The 20,715-nt window shown below is 40.3% G+C and overlaps 1 protein-coding gene across 3 annotated transcripts in view; it reads right to left on the bottom strand.

The window, feature by feature from the left end:
* The window catches only part of CCDC149 (coiled-coil domain containing 149), a 51,667-nt gene extending 33,806 nt beyond the window's left edge, over positions 1-17,861 (bottom strand). For all 3 annotated transcript variants that reach the window (XM_066548538.1, XM_066548540.1, XM_066548541.1), the window contains exons 1-3: positions 17,755-17,861; positions 9,329-9,490; positions 8,759-8,797 (exon numbers count right to left, since the gene is read on the bottom strand). In XM_066548538.1, the coding sequence (XP_066404635.1) occupies positions 8,759-8,797; positions 9,329-9,490; positions 17,755-17,802 (249 nt within the window). In that variant the 5' untranslated portion in view covers positions 17,803-17,861. The remainder of the gene's footprint in view (positions 1-8,758; positions 8,798-9,328; positions 9,491-17,754) is intronic.
* Positions 17,862-20,715: the final 2,854 nt, after the last annotated feature.

Raw genomic sequence — 20,715 nt, 5'->3', positions numbered from 1 at the left:
TACTGCTTAGATGCAATTTTTTATTTTTTTTAAACAAAGTTGACTTTCAATAAAGCCTGTGTTAGTTAAAAGGAATATGAATTGCACAAACCTCTCTAAACGCCTCTATTTATAAAGCTCCTTTTTATGATGAATTGGCACAACTCTTAACACCGCAATAGCACATGTAATTTCAACACCTGGAAAGAACTCAATCTCACTAATCAGTGTTTACAACCGTAACACCAGGATTTCAGCAGTCTGTAGTTAAAACCTGGCTCACAGTAACGGCAGGAAAGGCATTACCATGCCTATACTAAATCTTCCTGCTCAGATTTATTTCCTTTAAAACCATTTCTCTGGGGTTGCAATTCTATGCTGAATTTTATTTGTCAGTCATATAAATGACTTAACGTGACAAAAACCTTTATACTCACGACAGAGGTTTTGGAAGAAACTTGAAACAAAGACTTTTAGACACCAAAATAAACCAGCTTTTTTTGACCATGCCAAGAGCATTACAATGAGCTAACTATAGATTTGCTCCTTCCTGCAAGCCTTGTATTGTACTTCTATTAAACTGAAACAACCAAGCTATGTCACAGAAGTAGTCTCCAGCAATTACTCATTTCCCTGGCTTAGAGGTTCCATATAATGCATAATTTAGACTGTTACGAATTTCAAAGGTTTTGGCAAGACCTCATTAAAGCTCTTGGTTAAATATGGATAGATGGAGAAATATTTGACTTTTCAAAGTGCTCTATTAGGCTTAAGGACAACCAAGAGGATATATTGATGGATACCTGGACTTGGTACCATTTCTTTGGCTTAAATAGAAAAACATACCATGTGCTTGAGAGATGATAAAACTAACAATGGAGGACTGCCTTAGTGTACCTGCAAGCACGTATTTTTTGAGGAAAGTGGAGCAATTTATGCAAAGGCAATGGCAATTCATTTTTCCATTTGGCAACTTCTTTTCAATATTCATAGAACACACACAGAATTCGCTCAGAAATCCCAGGTTCGTTACTTCAACAGACAATAAAGTTCTTATCATTTACTCATGTAACAGAGAACAACTCCCTGTAAATTAGCCAAATTCAGGTTCTCTAAAGTCAATTTCTTCAAGAGTTTCTTTTGATTTCAGGTGAAACCTTTAAAAGACTCCTGAAACTGTGAAAGACTTTACTTCTTTCACTCACACTACACAAAACTAACTCTAAAGTACTGATGAAGAGAGGTTTCTGAGGCATGAATAAAGAAGGGAAAGATGCAGAGGTACCTTTCTGCTGCCTCATCTTGTCTTCCCTCTGCAGGAGTGGAAACTGTTTCTCCTACCCTATTCTCAATGCAGCTGTTTCTAATAGAAAATAACAAGTATTGCTTCAGCCCCCTCTCTGTAGCTGGCCAGTATCAGACAAGCTTCCAGGGCTCCAGCCACATTCCATTTCTGGCAGGTTCTCTGGAGCCTCTGCAGCACAACAAGCTATTTGTTTCATATGCATCTGTTATGGCAAGCTTGCATGTATCATAGACTCAAAGAATAGCTGGAAGGGATTCATATTCATAAAGATCACCAAGTCCAACTGCCTGTACCTCACAGGACTGCCCCAGAAGGAAGGCACATCCTTTGAATGTTAGCCAGATGCTGCCTGAACTCTGACAGGCTGGTGCTGTGGCCAGTTCCCAGGGAAGCCTGTTCAAGTGCCCAACCACCTTCTCAGTGGAGCATGATGTGAGCACTGTCTAAACCCCACTGCAGTACTAGACATAATACACTGTCCCCATATTCCTTACCCCTCTGACCAATGCATATGCAACCACAGTCAACAATCCCATCAGAAGCTAAGAAAAAAAGGAGAATAAGATGGCTCTGAGTGCCAAGTGAGAAGTGTGTACCTTTATTACATAAAGGAAAAAAAAAGCATGATAGATCAAAACGACCAGAAAGTCAAAGCTTCAGTGGGATGGGATTACAGACCTCCTCATTTTCCACTTAGGCTTTGTTAAAATTTGCCAGAACATTTTTTGGGGACACAAGGTGGAAAAGAACTTTAGCTACAGATGAGCATCAAAAAATACTGACAAAAATATCTACAAACACTTATTAACATGAGCCAGTAAATACCTGTCAGGCAGCAACTGATCTCTGCTCACTAGTGACCAATGGCCTGATGAAAAAAAAAACAGTAACTCCAAATAGTCATCCCTGACATTATGCACTGCACTGGAGTTTGGCTCCTTTAATCATTTGGCAAATCTAGCTACACGTACACACAGAGTTAGTTTTCTTCACTGCGCTTTAGAAATGATGGATAGTAACAGTCTTTAATACAGCTCTCAATTCTTTTGCACATAAATCTTATCCAACACTTAAAAAAGGGAATTAAAAAAATGACTTTTTGCCTTTAGGGTACTCCCTGAAAAAGTAATATGGGAAGGGGGAAGAGGGGGAAACTTCCAACATACCTTTACAGTTTAGAAGTATTTAAATACAAGCATTCCTATACTGCAATTTACAGTCTTTTATGTTTGTTCCAGCCACACCCTCAAACAAACAAGAACACTGAATTATAGGTCTGACAGAAAAAGGTTTGATGAAACATTCAGCACACTTGATGGGTGTGACTGATCACAAATTTAAGCACAGTTTCTCCTCAAATGAATTAATCTGATTGCAATAGCTGAATTAATACAGAAAAACCTGTTTTACTTAACAACTACCACTGTTCACTCCAAGATATGGGAACTGATGACTGCCTTTAGCACTGGCATCCTTGCAATAAAATCCCAAAATTATCGTATTTTTCTGTTAAAGATGAAAAACTAGAGAAGACTTTTAAAATTACAGATCCTGGGTATACAAACCAGAATACACTTAATATGGGTCATATTTTCACACTGAAAAACAACATCAAAAATCAAAGCTTTGTCAAGCAGAACAAGAGAAGAAAATCCTCTCCTAAATATTTTGAACTTCTGAAGATATCTTAAGCTTTGAGATAATGCACAAAAATAATCAAAATCCCTTAAACATTTGGGTGCTGTAATTAATTGACAGAGTATTTGTTGAGAGTACTCAGGTGCAGAGGTGTGCAGAAGTGTCTCTCTATTCCATTAAGGTAAGACACAGCAACCAGAGAAGAAGTTGTTGTACACATCAGGCCTGAGGGACTACCACATCTATTAGAATGAGCATTTCTTCTCTCCTAGACTTCACTGGTGGCCTTGGCAGTGCATTGGGTTAATGGTTGGACTCAATGATCTTAGAGATCTTTTGCAATCTAAATGATTCTATGATTCTGTGTTAGTGCAAAACCTATTTGTTGAAGAAACAACAGTGTCACTCCACAAAGCATGACTCCTAGTGTAGCTAACAAGTTCTAGGTTTTACATACTGCCACCTGCTCTGACCAATGGAATAAAGATCTCAGAGTCCAGAAACAAAAATCTCTCAACTGGCTATGCTCTTGGAGCTGGCACATTTTGAAATCCATGGGAATATTGTTTTCTATGTGTTGCAAAGACAAACAATGTCATTATTTTCCAACTGCTACCTCATGCTATGGGAGTCAAACACATGCACCTACAAACCAAAGCAAGGTGCACCGGTCCGCATTCGGCACATGCATAATGTTTTTCATCTTCAAACACCTTGTAGAGAGGAAGAAATCACATTAATCTTCACAGCACCACTGTGAGATAAATGCAAAATTATTCCTTACCCTGTAGTGTATTTTATCCACAGATTTTATCTCATAGAACTCTGAATGCAGCGTTTGCACCTTAACACAAGGCTAGCAAAACTTAGTGAATTCATTAATTTACAAGAAATAGCTACATTAGTCATTATTCATGATCATGTCAGGAACAGTCATAAGGTAATCCCTTAAGTTTGTTTCAGAAGTGAATTGTGATAGCCAAGTACATAGAGCTAGAAGCTGGAAATGAAATGGATTAAAATGGGTCCATTTGTGGTATGTCACAGATAATCCTGTCTAGAACCTCTGGTCTTTCTGATGCTATGCCTGCCCAAAAAAGTCATGCCCACAGACATTCATTAGCAGGAGACAAGCTGTCTGGCCAACATCTCAGTGAGTGGGTACCATGCTGCTGTGATACCAACAGCACTTGAAGCAGTCAGAATGCTGATTTGAATGAATCACCTTGGGATATCCATGGATAACTGGAATAGCATTAAGGGCCATGACCTTCAGGTTCTCTGATGGGCCTTTTTGGCTGGTAGGAAGATAAACCATCAAGCTGTGTTCTGTACAAGGAATACATCATCATTACATTATGGGACTCAGTATTAGGAGCCTCAAATATGGTTCTGTGACCATGGGATCCTCTCTAAGGCACAGCAGCTGCTTGGGAGACACAGGATCCACCTGATCCACATGAGGCAAAAGTACCTTTGCCAGTAGGCTGGAGAGCTTCAAAAGGAGAGCTTTACTCTTGAAATTATGTGGGAGGGAATAAGGAAACTTAGGATAGGGTGGGCAAGCCAAGAGACTGGGATAATGGGAAGAGAAAGGACTTAGCAATTCACAAAGCAACTGAGCTGAAGAGTAATTCCTTTGACCATAGGCATGTACAGAAGGAGACTACCATAGAACAGCCTTGTAGGAAAGCTCTAAGCCTGTACCACAGAGCCAGCATACTCTGATGCCCCTCCAAGGTCTCTAACACATGCAGCTGGGGGAATAAAGAAGAGGAGTTTGAAGACTGTGTGCAGTTACAGGCTTACAAACTCTGGGATCATGGAGAATCGGTGGGATAGCTCACACAACTGGAGTGCTGTGATGAAGGGATACAGGCTCCTTAGAAAGGACAGCAAGAAGGTGAGGAAGGGTCTTGCGCCCTCACCCTTTTTTCTGTGAGAGGGCTCAAACATTGGAACAGGTTGCCCAGAGAGTCTGTGGAGTCACAGAGAATCAAAACCACACTGAAAACGGACAACCTGCTCTAGGTGGTTGTGTTTGAGCAAGAAGATTGGATTAGTAGACCCCCAAGAGCTGTCTTCCCACCTTAACTCTTCTGTGCTCTTGTGGTATTCAGTTCCATTGAATTTGATTCCTTATACACTTAAAATACAAATCTAAGACCTCCCCAGTGACATACGCATTGCAACTTTACTCTTGACACACAGCTCCAGTGCAAACCCACTATATCCAATGGAGTGATCTCACTGAGACCAAATTAAGGAAAGCATATTTAGGACTGTGGCCCCACACAGTTGTTTTCCTAACCATGCCTTTTACTTTATCTTTGTTTATTCAAAGGATATCATTTGTATTAAAAGAACTTCCATTTCATATAGAAGGCTGAAGGATTCACTGATTTGTTATTTTAATGGCAAAGCTTCTCCCAAGCTGAAGCTATTCTGAAAATTTAAGCAATGTAGTTGAAAATAACAAGCAGTATATATTAAGCTATAAATCCAATCTACGTTTTTTTCTTTAAGTTGTAAAAAGAGTGCAGCAACACTGGCCAACAGATACCTAGTAAACTTCCATTAAAATGTCCTGTATCACAGTTAATGCATATAAATACATACCACTGCAGAACTGCAGAATGAAGAGAATTTCTATTTATATAGGATGCCCAGCAGACACTATGTATACAGAGAAATATTTTAACATGTCTTTCAAAATGGGGAATGTTTACCATTGTGCTGGCTTCAGCTGGAGTAGAGTTAATTTTCTTCACAGTGGCTGATATGGGGCTATGCTTTAGATTTGAGCTCAACATAGGGCTGATAAGATGGAGATGCTTTTGTTCTTGCTGAGCAGGATTTACACAGAGCCAAGGCCTTTTCTGCTTTTTGTACTGCTGTGCTGGCAAGGAATTTGGGGGTACATGGGAGGTTGGGAGGAGACACAGCCAGGACAGGTGACCCAAGCTGACCAAAGGGACCATGACCAGACCATGTAACATCATGCTCAGTATATAAAGTGGGGGGAAGAAAGAGGAAAGGGGATTTTGGGGGGGGGGGGGGGGGTGTTTGGAGTGATGGCATTTGTCTTCCCAAGTCACCATTATGCTTGAAAGGGCCGTGCTCTCCCAGGGATGGGTGAATACCAGGCCTGCCCATGGAAGTCATGAAAGAATTCCTTGTTTTGTTTTGCTTTGCTTGTGTTAGCAGCTTTTAGCTTTTCCTATAAAACTATCTTTATCTTGACCCACAAGTTCTGTACCTTTTACCCTTCTGATTCTCTTTTTGATCACCCTGGTGAGGCAGTGAGTGAGGGGCTGCGTGGGCCTTGGCTGCTGGTGGGCATGAAACCATTACAAACATGTCTAAACTAATTTTAACATAAAACACACTCTTCCTAATTACTATTGTCCTGAAACATTTCACCCCTCTGTTACTTATCCAAAAATTACTCTACACCTGACACCATAAGACATTATAAAACTACCTTCAACCACATAGGCATGAGGGGCCAGGAAAATACTGACAGCTCACAAGCTGTGAACAACACTAATGGTGAAACATCTACAGTAGAAATAGAGATTTCCCTAGCACTGTTTCTCATTTTCTGCTTCTGCTGGTTGGCATAATGTGATACACACAGAGCCATCTTTGGATAGAATCATCATAGTATCATAGAATTGTTTTGTTTGGAATAGATCTGAGATGCAAACACAGCTTTGAGCAGGAAAACACTACAGAGCTCTGCATGTTAAGATACCTTTAAATAACAATTTTACAAAACCAGATTTTGAGTTAGCTGCTTGCTGACAGAAAATGCCTGGTTACATGATATTACCACAAAAACCATGAAAATTCTGTGCTGGAAAACAGGATGAGAAGGCATGGTGGAAAACAAAACATTTTAAACAGTCACCAAACATAATTGATAATAAAGGGGAAAAATGAAGACAAGAAGGAGAAGACAGTAGCAATTCCAACCCACCTATTACATTTAAGGCTCTAGACTGGAATTTCAATACTAAGCAGTAATTTCTCAGTTGTGGCAAACCAATGCAACAGATAGCAAACTGTTAAGCATATAGTGTTTTCATCTTATTTCTGACCATGAAAACAGTATGCACTTTTGTGTTGTGTAGAATTCATTGGAGGATCAGTGTCTCCTTTCATAAAGTGACTGAGTCACAAACTTCTTCCAGCGGGCATCTAGGGTTCCAGGAAAAAAGGGAATGGAAGAAGCACAAAAGCAAGAAAGAACTTCCCTCTTAGATGAGAAAATGCTAAGAAATGTATGTATGGTGATAATGGAAAAATATTCATAACTTTCTTTTATTATTCTCTGATGCATTTCTCAAAGCAAAACTATACTCTTCTTCAGAAAGGTTACACTAACTACTCTAGGTTATCCACCTTGTATGCTACAGACACATTTCTCAGGAAAATAAAAACTCAAGAAATACACTAACAGTCTACTACTGCACAACCTAACATAGATATTGTTCTGGGGGGAATCTATCAATGACCCCATTTTCTTTCTTTCACTGCTACCTAGCATGAATACCTAACTTCCCCACGAAAAAAAAGACTCCTAGGTAGATTATTAAAGGTTTTAAAGGCATTTACCCTGGTAAGACAAATTGCCAAAACTTAATACAATCACAGCTTCTGAATTTACACTGAATTTGGCTAGTATTTTAGAAACAAGTGTCAGTTTTATTTGTTTTGAAAGATGAAAGATGAATTAGAAGAGCTATGGGACAGCAAATCTCCCTTCCTACTTATCTTTCTGTAATGATCCATACACTGCTTTGGTTTTTTTCTTTTAACTGGATATTTCTCAGCAACACTCAGAATACACAAACTTGTATCTGGTCATAAAGTTTTATTAGAATTCTGTTGAAATAACAGAATTGCAAATAAATTATGCTAAATAATGAGGAAGTTAAATGATTCTACACTGAGCCACTGACTTCTTGGCAGCTATTTGTTTAAGTGCCTGAAGGAGTAATTATATTGCCTCTGGAAGTTTAGTTTAAAGCAACCAAAACCCTAAGCCGTAAAATTTTAAGCAAATAGCAAGAACTATATGCAAACTCTCAGGGAAAGGGTTATGAGTAAAACTTCTGGTTATTAACAGGATGTAATAACCATGTTTTAAACATAGTTAAAAGACTTCCAAAACTAGCAATTACAGCAACAATTTTGTTCTTTTAGGTTGTCCTCATCTCCCTGCTCCAGACATTGAGTTTTGGGTGCCATTTTTCTCTAAAAATTAAGATAATTTTAAGATATGACAACCAACATTCTGCAACAGGGACACACTATGTAGATATCCAGGAAAAAAAATGCATGCGAGCAGGCAAAAAGTTTTCAGGGGAATCATAAAATGCAATTACCATTGTTTTACCACTTCAACTCATAGAGCCAAGTGGCCTGGGAGAATACTTAATGGAAAACAGCCCCCACAACAATAAATTAACAATTATGGAAAGCAGACAATGCATTTCCAGCTTACTTTTAAGTATGAGAAGTCCTGTCACAAATCCATTTTAGGACTCAATATGGAGGAATAAACAAAAAGGAGAACAACCTCAAGTCTCTGTACACTGACCAATTTCAGTCTCAGGTGAACATGAAAGCAATAGCCATATATTCTATAGTTCAGGTATTTCACAGTGAAATGTGTAGACAAAAGCAGAATTTCACAATTTAAAGACTGAGCTTTTCAATATTCAGAAATGCTTGCTTTTTAACCAGATCTCTGAATTAATATCTTTATTCTTTTGCAAATATATTTTTGTAGCAGATAAATAACATCAGTTGAAAAAAAATTCCTACCTGTTTCCTCTTTTCAGGTGGAAGCGATGGATCCCCATCCTACAAATAAACAGATATATTTTATTGCCAGGTTATTTCTGAAATCAGAAACTCTATTAATTCTGCAAATCTAATTGTAGAACATGTATTTTAACTAAAATGTTATCATTTTTTTAAAATACTGCTGATTAATACCAGCAATACTAACTTCAACATAAAAATATTTCTAAAGTTGAAGATTTGTTTACATTTCTAGAACAGCAGTTCATTACAAATTTGTGTTGCATTAATTTTCATACTGGCACATTAAGTTGCCGTGGAATAATAATACCACAGTCAATTTTTAAATGGAATTATCACTGAAACGAATTTCCTCAGAGCATGCACTGTGTTTCTGTGTCCTATATAACAAGCACTGCCTCATCACTGCAGAACAAATGAGTAATAATACGATCAGGGCTGTGCAACTGCAGGACTACTGCAAACAAGTACCTAAACATTTTTACAGCAGCCATTATGGACTTCTTTCCAATTTTTTTTGAGGTTCACCTTTGTCCCCCAGTTATACAGTCCTCATAAAGAACAACCTACAATCAGCTCCCGATACTTCTTTTTCAGAGACTGGTGTCGCTCCCGCAGCTGGTTGGCCATAAGTTTGTACTGGTCTCTTTCTTGCTGACAGGTGTCCAGCTCTTTGGAAAGGATGAGCAATGCCTCCTTTTTACTTTCGAGTTTCCTTTTGCACACCAGATACTGCAGAAGAGAAAAAACCCATACATGTAACAAGCCATTTCTAACCAAGCCAGTACTGAATACAAGAAGCTCAAGTTCTTCTGTGAAAAGCTGGAAGATTGCACAAGATCAAAGCCTGCCACAAGTTGTGTTCACTTATTAATGACAATCATGGGGAAGATATCTTGTATAGAAAGCTTGAAATCCATCTGTAAGGCTACATGTTCACCTTACCACTGTGACTTAGAAATATTTACCAATTTGAGTTTCTCATTCTTTTTCAGTATATGCAATAGCATGAGGAACCTTGCCATTTGCCCAGCAGCCCTGACAAGGCTGCTAGAAGGAAGAAGCATTTGCAAAAATCCCTTTTCTACATGTGTTCACAATATCCAGCTCCCAGGCAGCAACCACTCATTCCTGCTTTTCTTTCCACTGCTGTCCTTCTCCCCACTACCAGCAGTGTACTCAGCCTCCCAGCTGGACACTGAAATGGAGCTATGTTATAGCAGAAGGGGAGCAGGAATGATAACCAAAATTTGCCTTGACTATGAAACAATTACAGTGAGATTCCCTAACACCACAAATAAAAGAAACTTAATTATGCTGTGATACTACAGTCATATGCTCATTTGAGGCAAAAAAATAAGAGAAATAATGCAGGAATGCAAAAATACCTAAAAGGGGAGGGAAGGCAGAGATGAGCCTTCCCCTGCAGCCATCACTCATGTGAAGGGGTCATGCACTAAGCAAAGCAGAACATACAAATCTTAGCTGTTCTGCTTTAGTCTGATCTGCCTCATTGCCTTTCCACATTGAAAAGAAGAGTAACATGGATGTTATCCTCAATGTTACCTGTCAGAACTTTCAGGTAACTTTTTTCACTTAGCATGATGTTTGATCAGCAGATTCTTATTACCCATCACTTGTCACTGCCCATGCTAAAGTATGTACTTCCATTTCTGATGATACTGACACACGACCTGGCTCTACTTTCTGAATGTGATCTGCAAGAGACCAAATACCATAGCAGTCATGAAAACAATTTACAGTTTCATTATATCCTCCAACAAGAATACTTTATCAGTATGGGCTCTTGCATAAAGCAACAACATCAGCACTTCCATACTGTTCAAGTCAGTGCTGTTCTTTGGGACAAAAATCATTCTTTGTATGTATTGTATGTATTCCTTGCTTGGAATTAACTTTGTTAACCTCAATTTCACGTCAACGAGAAAGGAAAAAGTGAGTTTGGTATACTAGTTCAGACAACCTTTTCCAAAAATGGTAAATGCTTAGTTGCAAAAAAGTGGGAAGGAAATGAGAAAAGCAGTTCCAAGAAGGATTTGAACTCTCAAAAAGGACACTTCCACCTTGGATTAATTTTATTTCTGGCAATACTGAAGTTGAAAACCTGCCATAAATTTGCTGGATTATGATGCCTTGGCATCAACAAAGGCAAGTGTACCTATGTACTTATGTCCTTACTGATACCTTACACAAATGTCAAATCCCCTGATAAAGGACTGAAAGGTATGAGAAGCTAAACTTTAATATTGTCAGTAAGTGATTATAGTAAACTGCTTCAAACTTGATAAAATAATTCCTTGCCTTACAGAGAAATATTTGTCAATCTCTCTTCTTTTTTTCCCCTGTTTCATCCCCTAAGTAATTCTAAAGCAAGCCTTTGCTAAATTGTTTTTAAATATTAACAATCTGATAGAGTAGTTACAAATAAAAATGAGTAAAAGATGAGTAAAAGCAAACATCACAATCACTTAAAAAAACCCAACCCGACAGCCAAATCCCCAAACCAAGCCTGTCCTGTTCCTTTGCCAGGAAGAATCCCATGAAGAATGAAGCTGGCCCATCCAGCCAACACCTGTGTGGAATGGAGCACCCTACACCATGCACACAGTGTGACCGGAAAGAAGCCAAACATGCCTTACACACCCCCAGTCCTGCAGGTGCCTGCAAGCTTTGCCTCAAGTGCTGCTGGATGAAACTGTGTCTGAGAGCCAGGAGTGAACCAGAGCAGGTGGATTACACTGTAAAACCCAGTGCTTACCCAGCAGGAAATACAGACCTAGCAGCAAACAAATCTTGCTTCTGCCATGAGTCACAGCCCTCTACCAAGGACACACTCAGAGCATATGAAAAGGCTTCACCTTTGCAGCAGCACTGGCAGGAGCTGGGGAATTCTCCACTACCTATTAGCCTGAGGATAATGGACCATAAACAGATTGTGGGGACAGTAATGTTCAAGTCTGAATGAAAAAGAATAAAGATGGCCTCCTTGTTTAAAATCTGTTTTAACTAGAAGAACTATATACTGATGATATTGGCATCTCTCCTCAATGTACTGTTTGGATTTTACTACAAAAATGACCACATAAAAGACTTTTTGAAGTAATTTTTGCCTTTTACACATATTGACTTTCCCAAATAAATAGAATAAAATCAGTTATAACATAATAATTTATTTCCATGGGCTTATGGTACAAGAAACAAAGCCAGAGCATTTCTGTAGAATCTGATTATTCAACAGGGCTATGTTTGCAGCTGCCATTACCATTACTGAAGGAAAACCAAATTTCACAAAGACGGACCTCAAAGAGGTTATTCAATATGTTTATTTCTGAATGTTAAAAAACAGTGTAGCAATAATGGCCATAAAATGACCTAACAGCTGTGTACCAGAAATGGGTTCTAGTCAGGGAAATAACTGAGTCCCATCAGCGATTTCCCTTATATAGACAAATAAGTGCAACAAAATTGGTATGCTGTCAAAAAGAACACAGGAGTGTGACAAGTTGTTTTGGAGCAATGAAAGCAATAAGGTAAATTTTCTCAAACAGTCTGAAAAAAAAAATATTCAGTAGATGCTTCTGGCATTCACTCATGCACAGACTTCTTCCCCTGCAACTGAAGGGAAGCCCACATCTCAGGTGTTGTTTATCAGTGAGACAAACAAGTGAATTCTGTTATGCGCTATAGTTACTATGAAATATTCTTACTGTCTTTTGTTTCTTTTTAATTATTGGTACAAAATAATCTATGAATTCAAAAAACAAAGTTAAATGAGAACCAGCTGCTATACATTCAATCTAAAAGTTACAATGTACAACTTTTTATATCTGTCTAGTGGCTTTTATCTACCAATGTGCTGTTATCTGCAATAAAGTAAATTATAATTGCTACAAGGAAGAACATAATAATTAAAGGAATATATATGACATCCTACATTACTGCCTGAACTGCTTTACAGCCAGATGACTACTTTAGTGAAATTGAGTAAAAAGAGATTGACATTACAGGAGAGTGTAACTGCTCCAAGGTGACCCTCTACATCGAACACTTACTATTTGTTCATCGCTATTTTTAGTCACAAATCTGGGTAGATCTCATTAATGACGCTGTAGACATGGTCTAATAATCTGATGAAGCTGGAACACAGTCAAGGTTTTAGACTTTCTTTTTTTAAACCAACAAACACACTGAATTCCTATCAGGTTTGTTTTAAAAAATTGTACAAATTACTGGCCTATATTTTGGTATTTAATGACAATTAATGTCATGGAAAACATCTAATTTTCTGAGAGTAGAAGCAGAGATACTATCTCCAGTCTGTTCTTTGGAATCACCGTGGATCATATTCTGTCTTCTCTTGAGACTTGGAGGGCCTTGTGTCCTCAAATACTGAAGGGCTACTACATTACACTGGGCCTTGAAACCTATAATCTACCATGCTCTCTGAGAAACCATGAAGTCTACTCACCATCTTTAACAAGAGATCCAACTGCTACCAAACTGCCTTAAGTTTTATCAAGTTTCTCCTGACTGCAGTCTTGGAGACAATTCTGTTGTAGAAACCAAAGGGTCCCAAAATGCACTGCAATCTCACTGTTTGGGATGTTTGGTGACTGTGTTTCTATAATGTTGCTCCCTTTGACTTCAGATTAAACTGTTAACTTATCTGAAAGAGTCAAGCACTCAGACCTAGAGAAATTACTGGCTATTTGCTTGCCATTCACTTCCTGATGTAATTTATCTCTGATAAAACCTGAAATAATGCAGTGACCTTGGTTTTATCCCACCGTATCAACTCTGCTGTTCCTGCTGCCCAGCTCCTGTTTGACTGGCTGCCTCCCGGCTGCTGAAACACAAAGCAGGCTGGTTTCATTCCCTGATGATACAAGTGATACAAGCAGCTCCTCAGAACACCATGTCTTGTCTTGATGACAATGCTACCCCACACCATCTTCACCAGCCATTTAGGAATACCACAATTTAGTAGATAACACTACTGTGCTAGGTGGCCCAGCCCTCAGAAGTTTTGTATGCTGTGCATCAGACAACATTATTAATTTCTCTGTTTGTTTCACAACACCCCTGTGGGTCTCTTAGTCCAACCTGAAACATGGACACATGAAAAGCAAACACCTGTTTTGTTACCCAAAAGTCCAGCATGCAGGTCTTCGCAGCACCTCCCACAGCTCCAGAGAATTTTGGAGCACAGTAAATTACAATGCCAGCTCTTTTAGCATTTTCATTTCATTTTCCAAATGTCAAAGGCATTACAATGCCAACCCAACCAAGCAGAGACCTTAGAGTATCATCTGCTCCACTTTGTTCTTCCCTACAGCCCCTGTGTTTGTGCACATTAAGTAAAGCTGTTAAACTAGTGGCTCCAAAGCCTGTTGGTCCCCTCATAGAGGTTTGGCAAATTACATTTCATGCTTTGTTTGAGAAGGAAACATGTCAGAATGTTACAGAGAGAATGCACACATGAAAATCTCGTCAGTTTTCCTTCCTCTTCTCTCTTGCCCACATAAAAAATTGTGGAATCAATGGGAAAGGTGTGCTCTGCCAGTTACAAGCAGGCTAGGTATCTCTTCAGAACTCATGTCTGGAAATCATGTTGAACTCTAGGTATTTCAACTAGAACTACTGCTCAACAGTTTGGTAAATCTAAAACTACTAGGCAAGGGAGCTCAAGAGACAAGCATATCGCCTCCCTCTGTGCTGCTGAAGACCATACACAGTCAATAACCAAGAAATAGCCTCTTGTGAATGAAAAATTAAACAGAAATTACATCTCTTCAAACTAGCTGCAGGAGGCACAGTCACATATGAGTAGCTGTAAACAGCATACACCAAACACTCTAATGTGTGGGAGGTAACAAACGAAAGAGAAGCATTTTGACACTGGATTAATTCCAGAGGCTGGCAAATCTGAGGCACCTTGATGATCATCTAGTTCCAAGTCTGCTGTCATGGGCAGGGATACCTCCAGCTAGTCCAGGTTGCTCAGACTCCCATCCAAACTGGCCTTGAACAACTCCAGGGATGGGGATGAGGAATGGAATGTACTCTTGGGATAGTATTTGGATATTTATGAAGATCTGGTTTGTGCAGGACTTGGGCCACCAGCAAGAAAGTTCTTGCTGCAGCTCAGTCTCTTGTGTCAAACCAGCAGTTATTGATCAGGTCTTCACCCTACAACTTTACACCAACTTTTAAATACTCTAAATGCGGGTCACTGAGTGACATAAACGTTAGATGAAAACCAAGAGTCCAAGCAGAAAAATCACATGGTAACTCAACAGAGTAATTAATCTTTCATATATGTATATATTTTTGTATATCTATCTCCATACATCCATCACCAATACCAGAAATAAGCTAGAGAACAGGTAAAATGTGGATTCTTGCTCCTGAAGTGAGTTCTTCTGCATCCAGTTTGTGAGATTACCAGTGGAAAGAATAACTCTTTTATGTTCCTTCAGTGTTTGCTAACTTGGCTTTGTCCCAGTATTCCTACCCACGTCACCCTATTCAGTTAGTTTAAAGAATGCTCAAGGTACATGTGGTGCAAAGATTGTTCAGAGTACCAGGTGCACACTAGGCCTAAAATACATGTGGCTGTAAAGTAAGTGGAAAAATACATAAATATTGGGGCAAAAGAACAAGCAAGAAGTTAGTGGTGAGCACAATAAAAACAGAGAAATATATGTGAAAAGGTAGAGAGCAAAAGGCACTGAAATAGAACCACAGTCAAAAGGAAAAAGAAGAGCAAATATAGAAAAAGACTGTAACAGACAGAAATTTTTCTTCTTTTCTAATAAAAAATTAAAAGGCAACCTACAAAAATAAATGCTGTGTGTACAAGTGTTGGTGCATAAGGACCAAATATGCATCCTTACCACTTTTCTTAACACCTGTAGCACCACAGTTTTAAAAGTTACAGTTGCTTTGACAAGTATTTCAATTATTCCTACCTTTCAAAGCCAGAAGATTTGGCTTATGCAAATGAAAACATATGCGACCACAGGCCTGAACCCACCAGCTTCTGGTCTTTTACACCAAGATTTTTAACCCCATCTTATGTTTTAACTGTCTACCACCTGCAATGGGAGAGTGCTTGTTTAGAGCTACCATGTCTTCTCTTGACTGTGTTACCTTGTATTTTGAAAGCATTTCAAGATTTTTATGAAATGCCCAGGGGAAAAAAAATTACCCAGCAGACACTGAGGCTAGGAAGCCTTGAGAAAATCCATACCACTGAGGGACATGGTGAATTCAAAAAACTTATTACAAGTTACTTCAGAAGTCTGAGCCACTTTCTCACAGACCCATTAGGATTTGGAGTTAATGGGTAAAACACATGGAGTAAATTACAACAGCCAAAGGAAGAAGAAGGCAAATGAAGAAAACCTGTATCTTGACAGCACCCCAGAACAACAGGCTGTAAGCCTGCTGTGGAAACAGAGAGAAAGTAAGGAAAGGTGAAATATAAGTCACTATGCCTCTAATTTTTCCTGAAAAAAAAAATAAATTAATGTATGTTCAAGTATCTACAAGAATGCAGCTTAGCACAGTCATTAAAATTTATTACAATCAAAAAGCCCCTAAACTGAAGTAGGTGTTCAATTTTAGGATAGAGTTTTTAGGTTTAACTATATAAAAAGTAAAAAAAGTTCCAAAGTAATTCTAAATGACATTTTAAAGCAGGGAACAGCAACATTTCCTCTGAACACACCTTGTAATCTGCCTCCCATCTGAAATGACCCCCATCCCAAATAAAACTCCATTTGATAAATGAGATGTCAGATTCAACACTGCACAACTAGAATACTACCAAAAAGTGCACTTTTCACTTTCTCCTGGATCATTTTGTGTTCTTGGAAGTCCTGCATTCACAGTCTCCAATGGATGTACTGTGCTTACACAGATCTGGGCCCATACAAACTCCCACTGAAAGTACTAAGAGCAGTGACAGGTTCAACACCCTAAACTCAAATATTTATCTTTTTGACAGGTCAGGGCTTTAGGCCTTACACTCAGTTAACATAATGGAGGCAAAGCCCTCCTGAAAACAAGGGAATTCACCTGTGTGGATCATACTGTAGGACAATAGACTCAGTCAGGTTTATCCAGGCCAATGCTATTTGCACAGAAGTTTTATCTGCTAGCTGCAAGCATAAAATTACTGGTTTTACAGTAATGCAATGTAGAAATCAACATGTCAGCCTGCTTCATGAGTTTGGCTAATAAACAGATTTGTCTTCAATAATACTCCTTTAAATTATACTGACCTCAAGTTGCTTTGACTTTGCTAACTTACCCTGGGTGAAAATATGTACCTGTAAAAGCTGTGGATGTTTTAATGGGGATGCAGTGGACAATCAAGTTTCTATTCGTGTAACTGGAAAATCCTCCACCTGTTGAGGCTCATGGTCACGGTGCTATTACATTCTTGTCTCCCATAGTATAAACGTCACCATGGATCTCAAAACCCTTTCATATGTGATTGAAGTGAAGTAAGCACACAAGGCACAGAAACAGCCCGGTCACCCAGGCCGGTGCCGCAGCTGGGCTGGGCTGCGCTGCTCCTCCGGGCCCGAGGCCTCGGCTGTGCCCGCAGTTCAGGGAATCCTCGGCGGTTCCAAACCAGCCACAGCAGCAGCGGTGCCCTGAAGCCGCTCTCAGCAGCCCCAGCGCAGTTAACACACGGAGCGGCTCACAGGCCCTTCCTGCGGCGCTCCGCAGCAGCGCCGGGCCGCGGCGGCAGCCCGAGCAGGGCAGGGCCGACTCCAGACGTGGCCACAGGGCGCAGCCGTGCCCGGCACAGCTCGGCGCCCCCCGCCCGCTCAGCCGGGTCCCCTGCCGGCGGCTGTGCCCCTGTCCCCGGCATTTCCTGGAGGCGCGGGGAGCAGCCGGGCCCGCCCGCCGCTCCTCCTCGCTGCCCGGCGCCCCGGTCCGCGGCCCCCCCGCCGCCTCACCTCGCTCAGCAGCCCCTGCCAGTCGCTCTCGCTGCGGTGGGAGCCCATGGTTCCGGCGGGCCGCGCCGGTGAGCGGCTCCTCCCGGCCCGGCCTTCACCGAGCAACCCGCGGGAGAGGCGGGGACTGCGGCCACCTCTGCCGGCCCGCCCTGCCCCCCCAGCGCCGCCGGGACCGCGGCCGAGCTGCTGGCGGGGCCGGGCCGCGGGGCAGAGCGGCGGGGCCCGAGCGGCACCTGCCGAGGGCTCTGCGGGAGCGTCTGGGGTGCGTGTCCCAGAGAAGGGTCCTCCTCTCCTTACGTGCGCCTCCTGCATGACAGCTCGGCGCTGCTGCCACGCCAGGCCCTGGACAGCCAGACTTCCGTGAGAACTGGTCCACGAGGGAAGCGGCATCAGGGAGGCTTTAGTATTATATATGTGTGTAACAGAATTATGTACGCACCTGTGTTGGGTGTGTATTGTAAACCACAGCAGGAGGACAAGGCAACCACTTTCTCAAAGCATGATAGTGGAACACTGCCCACTTTGGGCACAGATCGCCGTTGTTGCTCAGTTCACGGAGTGTAAATAACCTCATGACCCAGGCTGATCTGGCTCCTTTATTTCCCGGTTAGCACAGACGCTCCTCCATCAGCGCTGGAACCCAACACACAAAGCGCTGCTCACCCTTCCCGGTGCCTCTGCTCCAGCCGTGCCCTCCGCAGCTTCCACGGGTACAACATCCCCACAGAGCGGGGCTACCGTGAGCCACACCATGGGCGATGTTCATTGTGCTCCTAACACGGCGAGTTCTCCCAGGACTTACATTTTCCAGGCAGAATCCAAGCCTAATTGCATGGAGCATTCGAGCAGTTTAACCCACAAATACTCTGTTTTAAATAACACCACAAACAGCACAAGACAACATAATAAAATATGGATGCCTTGTTCCTTACGAAAATTTACCCATTGTTAAGATTTGTTTGGGGTTTGGTGTCTAAGCACAATGTCCTTCTGTTCTCTAAAATGGTTTGGAGAGACCCCTTTGACAACTTCACATCCCTTCCCCTCCCTTTGATGCCTCTGAGAACATTTCTGTTCCAGGTGCTTATATAGCAAGAAATATAGGCCATATTGAAACTCAATAGGAAATCACTTTGAATGGAAGATTATCAATTTTAATAAATGCCTGTGGTTATCTCCATTTTAAAAAGGAAAAAAAATCCAGGAGAGCAGCTAGCTTTAGTATGGAACTTTAGTTGGATAGTTGCAAAGTTCATACATTTCACCTGCAAATTGTTAACTTAGTCATTTTCTTCAAATTATGAACCATTTTGTTCCTCTATTAGCTGTTCCTTATCCTGTAACTTTAATGCTGTAGAGGGTACATTTGTCTTTGCTATTTGTCCATATTTTTCTTCAGTTTACGTTGTCATGTGTGTGATATATTCCAATCCTGGATCTCCTTGCAGGCTTCTCAGCAAACTGTTTCTGAAAACAGCACCTTATTTGCACAGGCAAATAATGAAAATTAAATTAACAAGAACTATAATTTAAACCACTGCTTAAAAGAATTGTTAATTATATTAGAAACGCAAACATTTTCTTAGTGCTGTTAATAGTTAAAGTTATACAACTGCTAGTGCAGATGAACCAAACAGAATCGTTTTCCCAGTTCTGCTTCTCATTTACAGAATTTCTCTCCTTTGTTTTCTCAGTTGTGTAACATGCTGGACTCAATACTCTTGCAGAAAGAGCTCTGCTTTAAGAAAGATAACCCTTCAAAAGCCCTCATTTTTGAGGTATGTCACTCATTTTAATCCCAAATATGCTCGCACTCCTCACAAACATAAGGTTTTAATTTTTATTGATAAGTATTCAAATGAGAAGTATATATTCAAGAAAGGTTATTAAAACAAAAGGAACTCTCAATGTTTTCAGCTCTTATGATTTTATCAAAAGGCTGATGAGAGCTGGTGTTTTGAGTGGTTATTCTCATACAAGAGCCCAAGCTCTTGTATGAGAATAACCACTTTCTTTTGAAGTAAAAGCAAGATTCAAGGGAATAAATTAAAAATAAGCTGAAATGTGCCTTGAGTACATTTGATAGGATCAGAAAGAACCCAAATATGTATTTTTTTAGTAGTCCCTTTCAGCTCCTGATATCAAAACTTTTGTCATTTTCTTTCTTCTCTGCCTTACTTAGCCGTGGTTACTGCAAAACCCCAGTGTAGGTTCCAGTTGGAAGCAGGCTATTTCTGCAGCCTCTAGGCAGGAACAGATTGAGATATGGGTCCTGTTGCAATTCAGGCAAACAAGTTAAGAAGATGACAGAAAAGAAATACTATCACCCTATTTTATAAATAGGAAACTGAAGAGAGTAGTGATTGCCTTGCGCAAGAAAACTGAAGTTTCAAACAAAACCCACAAGCAAAACTGCAGGTTTCATGAGTACCAGTCTGCTGCTTTAATTGCAAAACTAACAGGGTCTCTTGGTTTTTTTCCTGCCTGCTGCAGTAACTGCTTTTGCACCATTGCCTTGCTGGTATTAGAAGAACACAGCTAATGCCCGAGACAAAAAAAATCATCTCTCAACCTTCCTCTTCAGCTACCATCCCATTGTCTTTGTCTCTAGATCTGTTATCTTCTCTGCTTTCTTCCTCTATACACTCTCTAGATAAACTTATCTGCTTCTAGTGTTTCATCTTCCTTCTCTGCAATTCTGCTTTGTGATCAATCTTTCCCTTAGTATCTTGATTTCATCTGTCTTTTCACCAGATTACCCTCCACTTCTCAAAGCATTTTCTTCTACATTTCATTAAGAAAGCTCCAAACTTTCTGAAAAACTTTTTTTGGCCTGGACAAATTACACATTCAAAAATCAGATCTAAGCTACTACATCTCATTGATACAAATACCCAGGTAAACATATGTAGGAGATTTAAACAACAGTTTTCATTTGTAGGAGATTTAATCAACATTTCT

Source organism: Molothrus aeneus, chromosome 4, assembly GCF_037042795.1.
Source record: "Molothrus aeneus isolate 106 chromosome 4, BPBGC_Maene_1.0, whole genome shotgun sequence".
Lineage (NCBI taxonomy): Eukaryota > Metazoa > Chordata > Aves > Passeriformes > Icteridae > Molothrus > Molothrus aeneus.
The sequence above is the reverse complement of the archived record's forward strand: the minus strand, read 5'-3'. Positions and strand labels throughout refer to the sequence as shown.